Source organism: Salvelinus sp. IW2-2015, linkage group LG20, assembly GCF_002910315.2.
Source record: "Salvelinus sp. IW2-2015 linkage group LG20, ASM291031v2, whole genome shotgun sequence".
NCBI lineage: Eukaryota > Metazoa > Chordata > Actinopteri > Salmoniformes > Salmonidae > Salvelinus > Salvelinus sp. IW2-2015.
In genome coordinates this window covers 38295494-38310549 of record NC_036860.1, presented here as the reverse complement: position 1 = coordinate 38310549, position 15056 = coordinate 38295494, and the positions used below count along the sequence as shown (strand labels likewise).

Sequence of the window (15056 nt, the reverse complement as noted above, 5' to 3'; positions counted from 1 at the left end):
CTTTTGCAGATTTCATAGCTGGCCAATGTTGTCTAGGCTGCTCATGGCATGGGAAAGTTGAAAAACAATGCACAGCTAGACCAGTTACTATTAAGTTTACAAGGGTAATATCTTGCTTTAACATACATATTGCATTATTTGTTGTAATGCTATGATGTATTGTGCTAATAGTAAGTCATGTATATTTTTTGTTTTTATAACAAGGTACAAATACAGTTTGTCTTAGACTGTATAAAATTATCAGTCTCTGTGGTCGTTAATAATGTTATGCAAACAATGTGCCAATGTTTCAAGTTGCCAGATGCAGTACTACCATGAAATGAACCAAGTAACCTACCTAATAGCTCCAGTTTCCTAAACTGAAAACATGTGGATGGAGACCCAGACCTGGGATCAGTTGCTGATCTGTCATTGAAACCAAGCTCATCTGTGTCATTCATCAGTGCAACAACTTGGCACTTATCACATTTTTGTGACCACATTTGGCCAGGATGTCATCTCTCCCTCTGCTTCTTGGCAGTTATCTGTGTCTTATTCATCATAAGCCTAATAATAACGTTGATCTAGCTTCAATATGCATCTCTCTATAACCAAATATTCCACATTGTTGGTATGCTGACTGTTGAATTGGAATGGATGAATGCATTCAGGGTCAGGGGAAAAATATACACAGTACAATGAATGACGTGAATGTTACTGCACTCCAACCGCTAGGGGCACCATTCCAATTCTCCACCTCTCCTGACAATTCCCAGCCACATAATGCAGGAAAACTGAAATCCGATCACCTTTACTCCACACACAGAGCATACAAAGCTCTCCCTCGCCCTCCATTTGGAAAATCTGACCATAACTCTATCCTACTGATTCCTGCTTACAAGCAAAAACTCAAACAGCAAGTACCAGTGACGCGCTCAATGCGGAAGTGGTCCGATGAAGTGAATGCCAAGCTACAAGACTGTTTCGCTATCACAGACAAATGTATTTCCCGGAACTCATCAGATAGCATTGATGAGTTTACCACATTAGTCACCGGCTTCATTAATAAATAATCGAATGTGGCAGAGCTTGCAAACTGTCACGGATTACAAAGGGAAACTCAGCCACAAGCTGCCCAGTGACGTGAGCCTACCAGACAAGCTAAATGCTTTCTATGCTCGCTTCAAGGCAAGCAACATTGAACCATGCGTGAGAGCACCAGCTGTTCCAGACGACTGTGTGATCAAGCTCTCCGTAGCTGATGTGAGTAAAACCTTTAAACAGGTTAATATTCCCAAGGCCGCAGACAGATTACCAGGACACGTACTTAGAGCATGGGCTGACCAGCTGGCAAGTGTCTTCACTGACATTTTCAACCTCTCCCTGATCCAGTCTGTAATACATGCATGTTTCAAGCAGACCATCATAGTCCCTGTGCCAAAAAACACCAAGGTAACCTGTCTAAATGGTTACAGTGCTAAATGACCCTGGTCATGGCTCACATCAATACTGTCATCCCAGACACCCTGGACCCACTCCAATTTGCATACCGCCCCAACAGATCCATAGATGACGCAATCTCTGACTCCACACTGCCCTTTCCCACTTGGACAAGTGAGAATGCTGTTCATTCACTACAGCTCAGTGTTCAACACCATAGTGCCCTTCAAGCTCACACTAAGATAAGGACCCTGGGACTGAACTCCTCCCTGTGCAGGTGGTGAGGGTAGACAACAACACATGAACACATCCACCACGCTGATCCTCAACATGCGGGCCCCTTGGCTGCATACTTAGTCCCCTCCTGTACTCCCTGTTCACCCACGACTGCGTGGCCGAGCACGACATTAAGTTTGCCGACGACACGTCGGTGGTAGGCCTGATCACCGACGACGATGAGACAGCCTATAGGGAGGAGGTCAGACACCTGGCTGTGTGGTGTCAGGACAACAACCTCTCCCTCAACATCAGCAAGAAAAAGGAGCTGATCGTTGACTACAGGAAACATCGACGGGGCTGTAGTGGAGCGGGTTGAGAGCTTCAAATTCCTCTGTGTCCACATCGCTAAGAATCTTTCATGGTCCAAACATACCAACACAGTTATGAAGAGGGCATGACAAGGCCTCTTCCCCCTCAGGAGGTTGAATTGTTTTGGCATGGGCCCTCAGATCCTCAAAAAGTTCTACAGCTGCACCTTTGAGAGCATCTTGACTGCCTGCATCACCGCTTGGTATGCCAACTGCTTGGCATCCGGTAGTGCGTACGGCCCAATATATCACTGGGGCTGAGGACCCTGCCCTCCAGGACCTAAATTCCAGGGGGTGTCAGAGGAAGGCCCTAAAAATTGTAAAAGAACCCAGCCACCCAAGTCATAGACTGTTCTCTCTGCTACCGCACGGCAAGTGGTACCGATGCACCAAGTCTGGAACCAACAGGACCCTGAACACCTTCTACCCCCAAGCCATAAGGCTATTAAATAGTTAACCAAATAGCGACACGGATTATCTGCATTGACCCTTTTTTGCACTAACTTTTTTGACTCATCACATTCGCTGCTGCTACGGTTTACTATCTGTCACTTTATTCCTAGTTATATGTACATATCTACCTCAATTACCTCTTCACATCGACTCAGTACTTGTACCCCTTGTATATAGCAAAGTTATCATTACTCATTTTGTATCTATTATTATTTATTATTATTATGTGTTTTATTTTTCTGTTCTTTCTCTGTCTTTTTCTCTGCATTGTTGGGAACTGCCCGTAAGTAAGCATTTTACTGCTAGTCCACACCTGTTGTTTAAGAAGCATGTGACCAATAACGTTTGAAAATGTGATTGATTTGATTTTGTCCCGGCAGCCACATTAAGACTTCCGGTTTTGCCTTAAAAATAAAAGTCTGCGGTAAAACGTTATGTGTATGATACAACATCTATATTTTTTGCAGCTTTGCATAGTGCATAATGTTACAATTATGTAAAACAATTATAACTACTGGGGGAAAATCTAAACTCAAGAGAATTACTACTTTTTATAAGATAAAGAATATTTTAAGGTGGAGCACATTGAGAAATGGTTGGCGCTTGAGTAAATGAATGTAAAGAACACAGCCAACTGGTAAAAAACATGACAATAAATTTAAAAAAATCACTATTTTGATTGTATGATTCATGTTAATTTCCCCTGCTTTTGTTCAAAGATGCAATTTTGAAATGTAATGTTTAAGAAAGTCTTACTGTATTCGTGCTGTATTGCAGAAACACATTGCACTGCCACTGTACAGGAATAACGATCAATAGTGTGTCCATAAAACCTGGGTCCAGTCTACTCACTAGAGTCTAACTTGTCCTGGTGAGCACATCGCTATTTTACGAGGCAATAATACGTCACACAATCACAAAAAAACGAAATCACATCCCAGCTGCTTTCAGTCCAAAACCCTGTCCAAGATGCAAATCTTTTGATGAATTGCGACCAGGGTGGGTTGAAGAATTGCGCTGTTAACCACCGTGATAATCGTTGATCGGGTATAGGCATAATTGGGGTGATACTAACCTATAGCACTATGATCTTATGTAACAGTATAACTTTAAAAGGTCCCCTCGCCCCGACGCGAACCAGGGACCCTCTGCACACAACAACAACAGTCACCCACGAAGCGTCGTTACCCATCGCTCCACAAAAGCCGCGGCCCTTGCAGAGCAAGGTGCAACACTACTTCTAGGTTTCAGAGCAAGTGACGTAACTGATTGAAATGCTACTAGCGCGTACCCGCTAACTAGCTAGCCATTTCACATCCGTTACACTTACTAGTGTCCTGCCGGATTAAAAAAACCAACATATATTTGTCTAGCCAAAACGCTTGACCTGGTGCATGTTTTGGCACCTAATGCGGGCTTTGGGCTGATTTAAATGTCTGCAGCCTGCTCATAATACTATAATGTAGGTAATTTACATGTAGCTATGCCAGTCTTAATGTTTCCATTGTTTCTTTGAAGCAGTTAGCTTTTCACCTAACACCTGCTAGGGCAAGACAAGAGTGCAAGTCTGTGGAATTGCGTTTTATTTCACGCAGTAAACTAAATAGAAAGCTAATATAGTTAATTCATTGTTTTGGCATTTAGATATAGTCCTAAATGAGTCAGTCAGCAGAGTTAAAGTGACAGTACAGAAGTATGATTTAGACATGAGTTCGCCGACCTCACAGCCTATGAGTAGGTGCTGTTACCGAGTTTTGCTGTTCTGGTCTTGGTGGACCTCATCTGCTACTTAAAGAAAGAGGCTTGAAGAGGGGATTGGCTATTTTGTTTTCTAGGGATTCTAGTAATTATACTGGACCCTGGTTTTATGGACACGATCGATGGGTTTGCATTTACAGTGCAATATTTGTACGGTAGTGTCTAATGGCTCCATTTTAAGTCGTTTGAAGTTCTTTGTCAGGTCAAATGCATGTTTTGGCACAGGTCAAGGCTGGCCTTGGGCTGATTAAATGTGTGAAAAGCGTAACTGGCTAATCATTAGATTAATCTAGGTCGTTAACAGGTATGGCAGTCAATCATTGTTTACATTGTGTCTTTGAAGTAACTAATCACCTATAGGCCTACAGTGTATTGAATTGCAGTGAATGGAGTGGGTGGAGTAAAAAGTGTTGCTGGGCATTAAAAAATTATCATATATAGATTCTACAGACCCTAGTGAGTTATCCCAACCCCACTTTTACTTTGGCACCTATAATAGTTTTCTATCTATAAGTATTTTGTGTATTGCACATGGGACATTTATTTGACCTAGAAACATGTTTTAAAACCCACATTTAATGTTACTTAAATATGAACAAATATGAATCATTGTTAATGTTTAGACAATTTTTAAATACATCATGAATAAATACAGGTTAATTACACTTTTTCTACTATTACACGTGGGACTTTTATTTTGAGAATTTTCGAAATTCCGTGACCCTGAAGTACTTTTTAGTGTTGCTGACGAGACGCTGATCCCAGCCGCACAGTCAGTGGCTACTGAAGAAGGTGTCTCGTCCTCTGAAAAAGGTGAGAATTAAGCCTTGTAAAGTTTGTTCTTGAACAGTTATCTAAGGCATGTTTGCAACAGCCAACATGTAAGTACGCATTTGCTAACTTTAGCTTGCTAGCTAGCTAGACATAAAGCTACTATACTGTTAGTTAGCATGCTAACACATATAGAACAAGCCTGGATAAGGTAGTTAGGTCTGTTAAACATATTTTTAGTTATACATATCTACAGTAGCACGGTGGTTAGTTTCCTAGCCAGCTAGCTGTTTATTGTTATCAATGGGTTGTTGGCACGTTTGACAAAATCTAACGCTTTATGCCGAAACCCTATTTATGTTTGTTGTAACCTGTAACGTTACACGCACCCCCGTCTCCGGTTTATCTTGTGTATTTTTGGTTGTTGCAGGCGTCATACATGATAACGTCAGCTAAATAACCTATGCTATGTTGATGTAGCTACTAGCTAAGCCAATCTGTCAAATACAGGTGAGGTATCCTCCACCTGCTTGAGGGGGGCTCAACCAGGGTTTAACCTATATACTGACAGTCTTGTTTTGAGTGCACATACACACTCATAGTCCTCAAGCTGCAGCCTGCAGGTGAATGGTTTCTTTGTTTTGAAGGACAAACTGGCCTACCTCAATTTCTTCTGGGGAAATTTCCAGTGACTGGAGTTAAATTACAAAATCAATATTCAGGAGCCACAACCGGATGTACATAATCTGCACACTGTAGACAGGCTACACACAAACTGCACATGACACACAGCTTTTAAAGGGATATTCTATTTGGTTGGTGAAGTACGTTGATGGCATTGCAGTGAGATGTATTATTTCATTCAAAGTCACTCCATATAGTTTTAGTCACTGCCAGGAAAGCTTTCTGGTAATTAACAATAGCAAGTAAACCATCTCAAATATAGGCCCATTGTCCCCATGGGTCGTTCCATGTCATTTCAGCAATCCATGACACCCACCATCTGATTGTTCTAAAATCATTTCTGTAGTTAGAAACAGATTCGATTAACATTCTTGCAACATTATTTTGTTGAAATATAATTTGTTCTCAGAGAAATTGATTACATACAAGCTAATTGATTACATACATTATTATTTACAGAATTCATATAATACCCAATAAATATAGTGCCTAACATCCAATTTGACCAAACTTGTTTCGAACAATGAGTAAGACCGGAGGAAATGGTAAAAAGCCAACCACAGACCCCTCCCCCCACGGCAAACCCACCCCAACAATAAGTATACAGTACCAGTTCTCTATGTCTGACAAATAGTATGGAGCTGGGGCTCGGAGTATTGTTTCTTCATCCTATGTAATGTATTTCTTTGTGAATTTGGGTCCGTAATAACACCACCATCTAGTGGTCCGAACCTGGTAATATCAGGATGTAGGATGGAACATAAATTACCAAATTCAGCAAAAAAAGAATTGTTCCTTTTTCAGGACCCTATCTTTCAAAGATGATTTGTAAGAATCCAAATAACTTCACAGATCTTCATTGTAAAGGGCTTAAACACTGTTTCCCATGCTTGTTCAATGAACCATAAACAATTAATGAACATGCACCTGTGGAACGGTCGTTAAGACACTAACAGCTTACAGACGGTAGGCAATTAAAGTCACAGTTATGAAAATTTAGGACACTAAGGAGGCCTTTCTACTGACTCTGAAAAACACCAAAAGAAAGATGGCCAGGGTCCCTGCTCATCTGCGTGAACGTGCCTTAGGCATGCTGCAAGGAGGCATGAGGACTGCAGATGTGGCCAGGGCAATAAATTGCAATGTCTGTACTGTGAGACGCCTAAGACAGCGCTACAGGGAGACAGGACGGACAGCTGATCGTCCTCGCCGTGGTAGACCACGTGTAACAACACCTGCACAGGATCGGTTCATCCAAACACCACACCTGCGGGACAGGTACAGGATGGCAACAACAACTGCCCGACTTACACCAGGAAAGCACAATCCCTCCATCAGTGCTCAGACTGTCCGATAATAGGCTGAGAAAGGCTGGACTGAGGGCTTGTAGGCCTGTTGTAAGGCATGTCCTCACCAGACATCACCGGCAACAACGTCGCCTTTGGGCACAAACCCACCGTCACTGGACCAGACAGGACTGGCAAAAAGTGCTCTTCACTGACGAGTCGCGGTTTTGTCTCACCAGGGGTGATGGTCGGATTTGCGTTAACCGTCGAAGGAATGAGCGTTACACCGAGGCCTGTACTCTGGAGCGGGATCGATTTGGAGGTGTAGGGTCAGTCATGGTCTGGGGGGTGGACTGAGCTTGTTGTCATTGCAGGCAATCTCAACTCTGTGCGTTACAGGGAAGACCTTCTCCTCCATGTGGTAGCCTTCCTGCATTCTCATCCTGACATGACCCTCCTGCATGACAATGCCACCAGCCATACTGCTCATTCTGTGTCTGTTGTTGAATTATGTTCATACAAATATTTACACATGTTAAGTTTGCTGAAAATAAACACAGTTGATGGTGAGAGGACGTTTCATTTTTTGCTGAGTTTAGTTTCTCTGAATGGGGGGGGGGGGGACATCACTGAATACGCTGGGCATACATTACATATGTGAAGAAACAATACTCAAAGCCGAGGCTCCAAAATACTTGTCAGACATAGAGATCTGATACTATATACTCGTTGTTGGGGTGGGATTGATGTGGGGGTCCGTGGATGGCTTTTGACCATTTCGTTGGATTCCTCATGTCTAATTCATTGTTAGAAAAATGTTAGTCCAAGTCACATGTTGGGTACTATATTTATTGAATATTAAATTAATCCCATAAATGAAAATGGCCAGTTTTGGGTGCAATCAATTAGCTTAATTTTTTACATTCTATTTCAACAAAATAATTTCAGAAAGCTAATTTCATCTGTTTTATAACAACAGAAACAATCTGAGATGATGGCTGGCAATCCTCTTTCTTGTGCTTTTTGAGGTGGAACAACCCCCACCTAAACCTTATGTGTTTGCAGTGGTAGAGCTAAGCTGATGCCCAACCCTAACCTCTGTTTTTACAACAATCAGCTAAGGCTACAGAGATGTAGGTTACGCTCAGCACAGTTTAGCATACTTTTAGAATCCCAATGCAGTGAGCTTGGGAAGCACCTCCATGTCTCCTTCCACTATAATATGTGTACAGTTGACCACACAGTGAGTCTTGTTGTCCACGGTGTATATGGGGTCCACGGTGTATATGGGGTTGGAAACATTCACGTGAACTGTTAGCTTCAGGCTGCATTCTCTTTAGCCTAGTCCCTATCCTTGTTCCTGACCACATTGTGTTCTCTGAGCTCACACAGCAGTGTCAGCAGCATCACACTGAAATATTGATGCTATGTCTGCTTTCTGCTGTGTAGTGATGGGTTCTGTTACCTACAAGTCACTCTATTGCTGTATGTGCATATTATACTGGGCAGTACTGGATATGGCCCCCCTGTAACAAGTCACCTTGTTCCTCCATAAGTAGGGTTGCAAAGGGTCGGAAACCTTCTCTTATGGAATATTTTGGTTAAACTATCCGCAATTCAATGGAATTGCAACCCTCTGCATGCACAGTGCATTCTTCCATCACATGTACAGCTGATTCTCAAGATCTTGCACACTAATGAGATGCTATTGAGCCCACACTACTACACTGTCTGAGCCAAGGACTACATACTTTCTGGTAAGTTTTGATTACAACACTAGGTGGGGTGAATATATTTTATATTAACTAGTAAATAGTAGCCTACAGCAAAGTGTGTTTAAATCATTTCTAACTTGTTAACAATTTCTGCTAGTTAGTTTTTGCTACCATGTGGGATTTAGCTTGCTTGACCCTGCTAACTGAGTGTTAATTAATACTTTTATTTTGAAGGCAAACCGCAAAGTCCACTATTGTGCCTAATCCTTATTGTGGCTAGCTTCACAACACAACCTGGTGCGGTCGAGCCTCACTAGCCAGATGAAGCTAGCTGGCTGCTTATAACGTTAGCTTTGGGCAACATGGTTTAGTAGCTGGCTAGCTGTTAATTTTCATGAACTGAAGTTCAATTTCAACAGGCGAACAACAAGTGGCAACCTAGCTAATACTTACTCACAAGGATTCCTAAATCATTGCTACGAATAATAAAAATGACTGCAGTTTTTACTGGTCATTATTTTCAGGCTGGTTGTATTTAGTGCTAGCTAGGTACCAAGTTAAAGCTAGCTACCCCAGAAGTTGCAGTTAAACAAATGATGCTTTATTACACATCGTTTGTGGCCGGTGTTGGCTTGTTTACAGACTTTTTTTGTACAGCTTTGACAGTGTTACTGTATCTTTTTTGACACGCAAAGACCCAAATGGCGTTCCACGCTATTACTGTGTAACTCCGGTAGAGCAACATCTGAAAAATAGCTCACTTAGTAGTGTGTACCGGTGCTCGACCAGTCGACGAAAGCCAACATCACCCACAACAGTGAACGGTTGGTTGTTAAGAGCAATTAATTCCATTATCTTGGTTTTAATGGATTTTGCCTTTGAGTTGTCTTGCTGAAATCTTCTTACTCTTTCAAATGACTGCTTGACTTGTTGACTGCTCGATCCACACAGCAGACATTGTGGGCTAGGTTAGGAATGCTGTGAAGCACATGTAGCGCAAAATTTCATGGGACGTCATGTACCTACGTTATATAGGTATGCACGGCAGCTTTGACATCGGTGTTTAACATCGGTGTTAAATTAGACATCCGGCCGATACCGATGATGGCATTTTTAGCTAATATCGTCCGATTCCAATATGTTCACCGATATATCGTGCATCCCTATTTATCTTACGAAGGAGTTATTTAATCTATCTGCCTAACTATTTATCTGTAAATGGAATTATATATATTTCTTTAACAAATTTTTGTCTTATCTTTACAGGAAAATGCCACGGGCACTATCTGTATGGAGACATTTCACTGCAGCTAATGTAGAAGGAAAAGCTGTGTACATTTGCAAATACTGTGCCAAATCATATGTGAAGAATGCAACAAAAATGCAGAATCATCTGGCCAAGTGCATAAAGTTCCCTCAGCGCTCACAACAAGCAACCTCTGACAAAAGTCCCTCTACTTCTATTCGAGGTGAAAATTATGAATCAGACACATTAGTGATAGCAACAGCTCATGGTCCTCCTGGAATCAGAAGTTGTTTTTTTTAACTCAATGGACGAACATAGTCAGAGATGCTGATGGATGTCTTGCTCGAGTTGTGAATGGAACTGGTTCAACGCTGATGCTCACAGGCAATGTGTATTGGAAGAGATTTCTGAATGTTCTTCGCCCAGCATGCACTCCTCCAACCAGACATGCTTTATCTACTCATTTGCTGGATGCAGAGTTCAATTGCAGGTCAAGCAAATCATGGAGAAAGCAGACTGTATTGCAATCATCTCTGATGGGTGGTCGAATGTTTGTGGGCAAGGAATAATTAACTAAATCATCTCCACCCCTCAACCAGTATTCTACAAGTGCACAGACACAAGGGACAATAGACACACCGGTCTCTACATTGCAGATGAGCTGAAGGCAGTCATCAATGACCTTGGACCACAGAAGATATTTGCACTGGTGACAGAAAATACTGCGAACATGAAGGCTGCTTGGTCTAAAGTGGAGGAGTCCTACCCTCACATCACACCCATTGGCTGTGCTGCTCATGCATTGAATCTGCTCCTCAAGGACATCTGGAAACAATGGATACACTCTACAAGAGAGCCAAGGAAATGGTTAGGTATGTGGAGTGTCATCACGTTATAGCAGCAATCTACCTCACCAAACAAAGTGAGAAGAATAAGAGCACCACATTGAAGCTGCCCAGCAACACCCGTTGGGGTGGTGTTGTCATCATGTTTGACAGTCTCCTGGAGGGGAAGGAGTCTCTCCAAGAAATGGCCATATCAGTCTGCCGATATGGACAGCCCCATCAAGAGGATCCTACTGGATGATGTATTTTGGGAGAGAGTGGTAGGCAGCCTGAAACTCCTGAAACCTATAGCAGTAGCCATTGCACAGATTGAGGGAGACAATGCCATCCTGTCTGATGTTCAGACTCTGCTTGCAGATGTAAGAGAATAAATCTGTACTGCCCTGCCCACGTCACTGTTGCTCCAAGCAGAGGAAACTGCAGTTCTGAAATGCATCAAAAAGCGTGAAGACTTCTGCCTAAAGCCCATACAGCGTACTTGTTGGACATGCGTACATGTTGGACCCCAAGTATGCTGGCAAGAGCATCCTGTCTGGTGCAGAGATCAACAAGGCTTATGGTGTCATCACTACAGTATCTCGCCACCTTGGCCTGGATGAGGGCAAGGTTCTTAGCAGTCTGCCGAAGTACACTTCTAAGCAAGGGCTTTGGAATGGAGATGCAATATGGCAGTCGTGCCAACATATCTCATCAGCCACCTGGTGGAAGGGACTTTGTGAATCTGAGGCTCTTTGCCCCTGTTGCCTCCACCATCCTCCAAATCCCACCAACATCAGCCCCCTCAGAGCGCAACTGGTCCTTGTTTGGGAACGCGCACGCAACAGGTTGACCAATACAAGGGTTGACACATTGGTGGCCATCTGGGCAAATTTGAGGCTTTTTGAGCCTGACAACGAGCCATCCTCAACAAGATTGGAAAGTGACAGTGAAGATGGTCTCAGTCTGATGTTCAAGAGGTGGACATTGATGTCCGGGGAGAAGACATGGACGCCTGAGAGGAAGACAACCAAAGCTTTAGTTTCTAGACTGTCATTTTACAGATGTATGTTGAAAACGTTTTTTGGGAGATGCGATGGATCATTGGGGATTATTCAATATTCCCTTTTGTTGTTCAGTGAAATCATCCCGTGTGAAGAGTCAACTCATTTGATTAAAGTTCAATTCGTAACTGAATCGTTTTTTTATTTCTATTGGAAGGATTTAATCATTTGCAATTATGTCTACTTATGATAAGGTAAAAGGTTTATGTTTCTGCCTCCATATGATATGGTAAATATATCCAATTCAAAAAAACATCTCCATTCTTCTAAATGGTATTAATGTTCATTTGCATTTATTCCTGTTAATTCCCATATATTCCCACGGAAAGTTTCCACTGAATATTCCCCAAAATGTGCAACCCTATCCATAAGGGATGGGGTTGATTTTTATTTAATATTTTCATCCAGGAATGGAGCTTGTTTGATTGGAGAGCAGTTCTTAGGTCTGAATGTTCTCAGTGTTTCTGGGCTGGATTGGCTTGTGTCTGTGCCTCCTTCCTGCTGGAACATCAGGGGTTTGTGGGGGGTGATTCATCTTGTCATGGTATGTTGAGTTAAATGGGGAAAAGCCCATGGACTTGAAGAAGTGTGTAAAAACCTAAATTCTATCCAAAACTGCATTGACTGATTGCTTGTCAAAACTGTGGCCATGCAAGCCTTAGTTAGAGAAGGTGGTAAAGGTGTAAGATAAATTAAAAAAAAAGATGACTATAGACCTAGCTCAATGTGCCAGATGGTCTCAATGCTTCCTCATTTTCATTGGTGTGTGTGAACAACACTAAAAATGTCATCTTTCCCCACCAGCCAGCTCTTATAAGTTCCCACCAGCCAGGCAGCTAGATGAGTCAGCGGAAGGAGCGCCGCGGGATCCACGTGGACCAGTCAGAGCTGCACTGCAACAAAGGCTGCGGTTACTATGGCAACGCAGCCTGGCAGGGCCTGTGCTCCAAGTGCTGGCGGGAGGAGTACCAGCGGGCCCGGCAGAAGCAGATCCAGGAGGACTGGGCCCTAGCTGAGAAGTAAGGAAGGAACACTCCTAGTCCTGGATCAATGGGTCTCAAACTTGGGGTGGGGTGTGATGATGGAGGGGTCCATAGATAGTTGGTGGGATGACGCAGGATTAAATGTAGGCCCACTTGTGAAATGTTCTAATCAATTGCGATGTGTTGTCAGTGCTGTGGTGCATTCCTTCCTCAGTGGCAGGGTAGATACTTTTACATCACAAAGTTTCATGTGGGATGCCTCACTATGTTGGAATGTCAACATTCAACCCCAGGTCACTGGCCAGCAGAGTTAACAGTCAAGCTGGTTTGTCTTATCCACATGGTATTCTACTGTAGCAGAGGATATGTGCTTATAAGTATTCACCCACTTGGATTTCTTAACATTTATTGTGTTATAAGTGACACAATCTATTGTCAGTGGAAGAAAAGTTATAATTTTGTTTAAAGATGAATGAAAAATAAAACTCTAATATACCTTGATTAAATAAGAATTCACTCCCCTGAGTCAATACATGTTAGACACACCTTTGGCAGTGATTAGATCTGTGAGTCTTTTTAGGTAAGTCTCTAAGAGCGGAAGGTGCTCCCGAGTGGCACAGCGGTCTAAGACACTGCATCTCAGTGCAAGAGGTGTCACTGCAGTACCTGGTTCGAATCCAGGCTGCATCGCATCCGGCTGTGATTTGGAGTCCCATAGGGAGGCGCACAATTGGCCCAGCGTCGTCCGGGTTTGGCCGGGGTAGACCGTCATTGTAAATATGAATTTGTTCTTAACTGACTTGTCTAGTTAAATATATAAAAAAGAGCTTAGTTTGCACACCTTAATTGTGCATATTTGCCCATTTATTTTCAAAATTCTTCAACCTCTGTCAAGGTGTTGGGGATCATGGCTAGACAGCCATTTTCAGGTCTTGCCATAGATTTTCAAGCAGATTAAAGTAAACTGTAACTTGGCCACTCAGGAACATTCACCGTCTTCTTGGTAAGCAACAAGAGTGTAGATTTGGCCTTGAGTTTTTGGTTATTGTCCTGCTGAAAGGTGAATGCATCTCCCAGTGTCTGTTGGAAAGCAGACTAAACCAGGATTTCCTTTAGGATTTTGCCTGTGCTTTGCTCTATTCTGTTTATTTTTATCCCAAAAAAACTCCTTAGTCCTTACCGATGACAAGCTTACCCGTAACATGATGCAGCCACCATCATGCTTGAAAATATGAAGTGGGACTTAATGATGTATTGGTTTTGCCCCAAACATACCGCTTTGTATTCAGGACACAAAGGTAAATTCTAAAAACATAATTCCACTTTGACATTATGGGGTATTGTGTGTATGCCAGTGACCATAAATCTACATTTAATCAATTTTAAATTCAGGCTGTAACAACGCGAGCTCATGTTGTGGACGCATCTATATGTATAAAACAACATCATGGGTAACTCATCTTTTATTTTGTGGGACCAAGGCACACATGAATAGAATCAACCTGCATACATCGATATTTGATACAGATATTCAAATATGATTACATTTTAACTCATAATAAGCTTTTGACCTTTTCAACTGCTCTATTGAATGTATCAAATGTTTCTTTGGCGCTATTCACACGAGCTAAGGAGAACTCTAGTGAAAGAACGTCAAGGACGTTATGTAGCCATTGAGTTATGCTGAGCTTATGTGGAGGCTTCCATCTGGTCATTAACATCCTTTTTGCTGCAGTCAGTTCAGACAACCATACTCGTTTGTGTGTTACTGTGAGAGTCAGTGAAGAGTCATCATTCACCAATAATATATTGGGGAGATGGGGAATGGGAACACCAACTATGCTCGATAGAGACCTGTCAAACTGGGGTAGTCCCACATCATCCCACATAAGTTCCAATATTTATTAGAGAACACAACAAACAATTTGGAATAGGAGCAAGTTTAAATTGGCAGCATTTCTGTGGAGTCAAATAAAATATGTCAATTCATTTGTAGTGTATTAGTTGATGATTTCAAATTTCGGGAAGACTTTGGGATATTCATTATGTCAGAAAGTTTATGAATACCTTGTTCAGACCATGATAGGTTTTCCCTCCCAAAGATAGGGAGTTATTTCTAAATATTGGTGTTTGGGTATGCCATTGCACTTCCCAATTACCAAGTTTTTCAATTTGTTGCCAGGTCTGTATTGAGTGGGGGCTGATTGGTCCAAACTGATTACGGCCTTGTATTTTGATCAAACCATTTCTTAAGTGGGCGGAGCACGAG

The 15056-nt window shown here is 42.3% G+C and overlaps 1 protein-coding gene across 4 annotated transcripts in view; it reads left to right on the top strand.

Annotated features, from left to right (window-relative positions):
* The first annotated feature begins 4921 nt into the window (after positions 1 to 4921).
* rabgef1 (RAB guanine nucleotide exchange factor (GEF) 1) overlaps positions 4922 to 15056 on the top strand; it is a 37085-nt gene continuing 26950 nt past the window's right edge. For 2 of the 4 annotated variants that reach the window (XM_024012247.2, XM_070449376.1), the window contains exons 1-2: positions 4922 to 5030; positions 12609 to 12823. In XM_024012247.2, coding sequence (XP_023868015.1) covers positions 12645 to 12823 — 179 coding nt within the window. In that variant the 5' untranslated portion in view covers positions 4922 to 5030; positions 12609 to 12644. Of the gene's footprint in view, positions 5031 to 5051; positions 5099 to 12608; positions 12824 to 15056 lie in introns of those variants that run through there. The other 2 variants (XM_024012250.2, XM_024012249.2) reach the window with 2 other exon arrangements.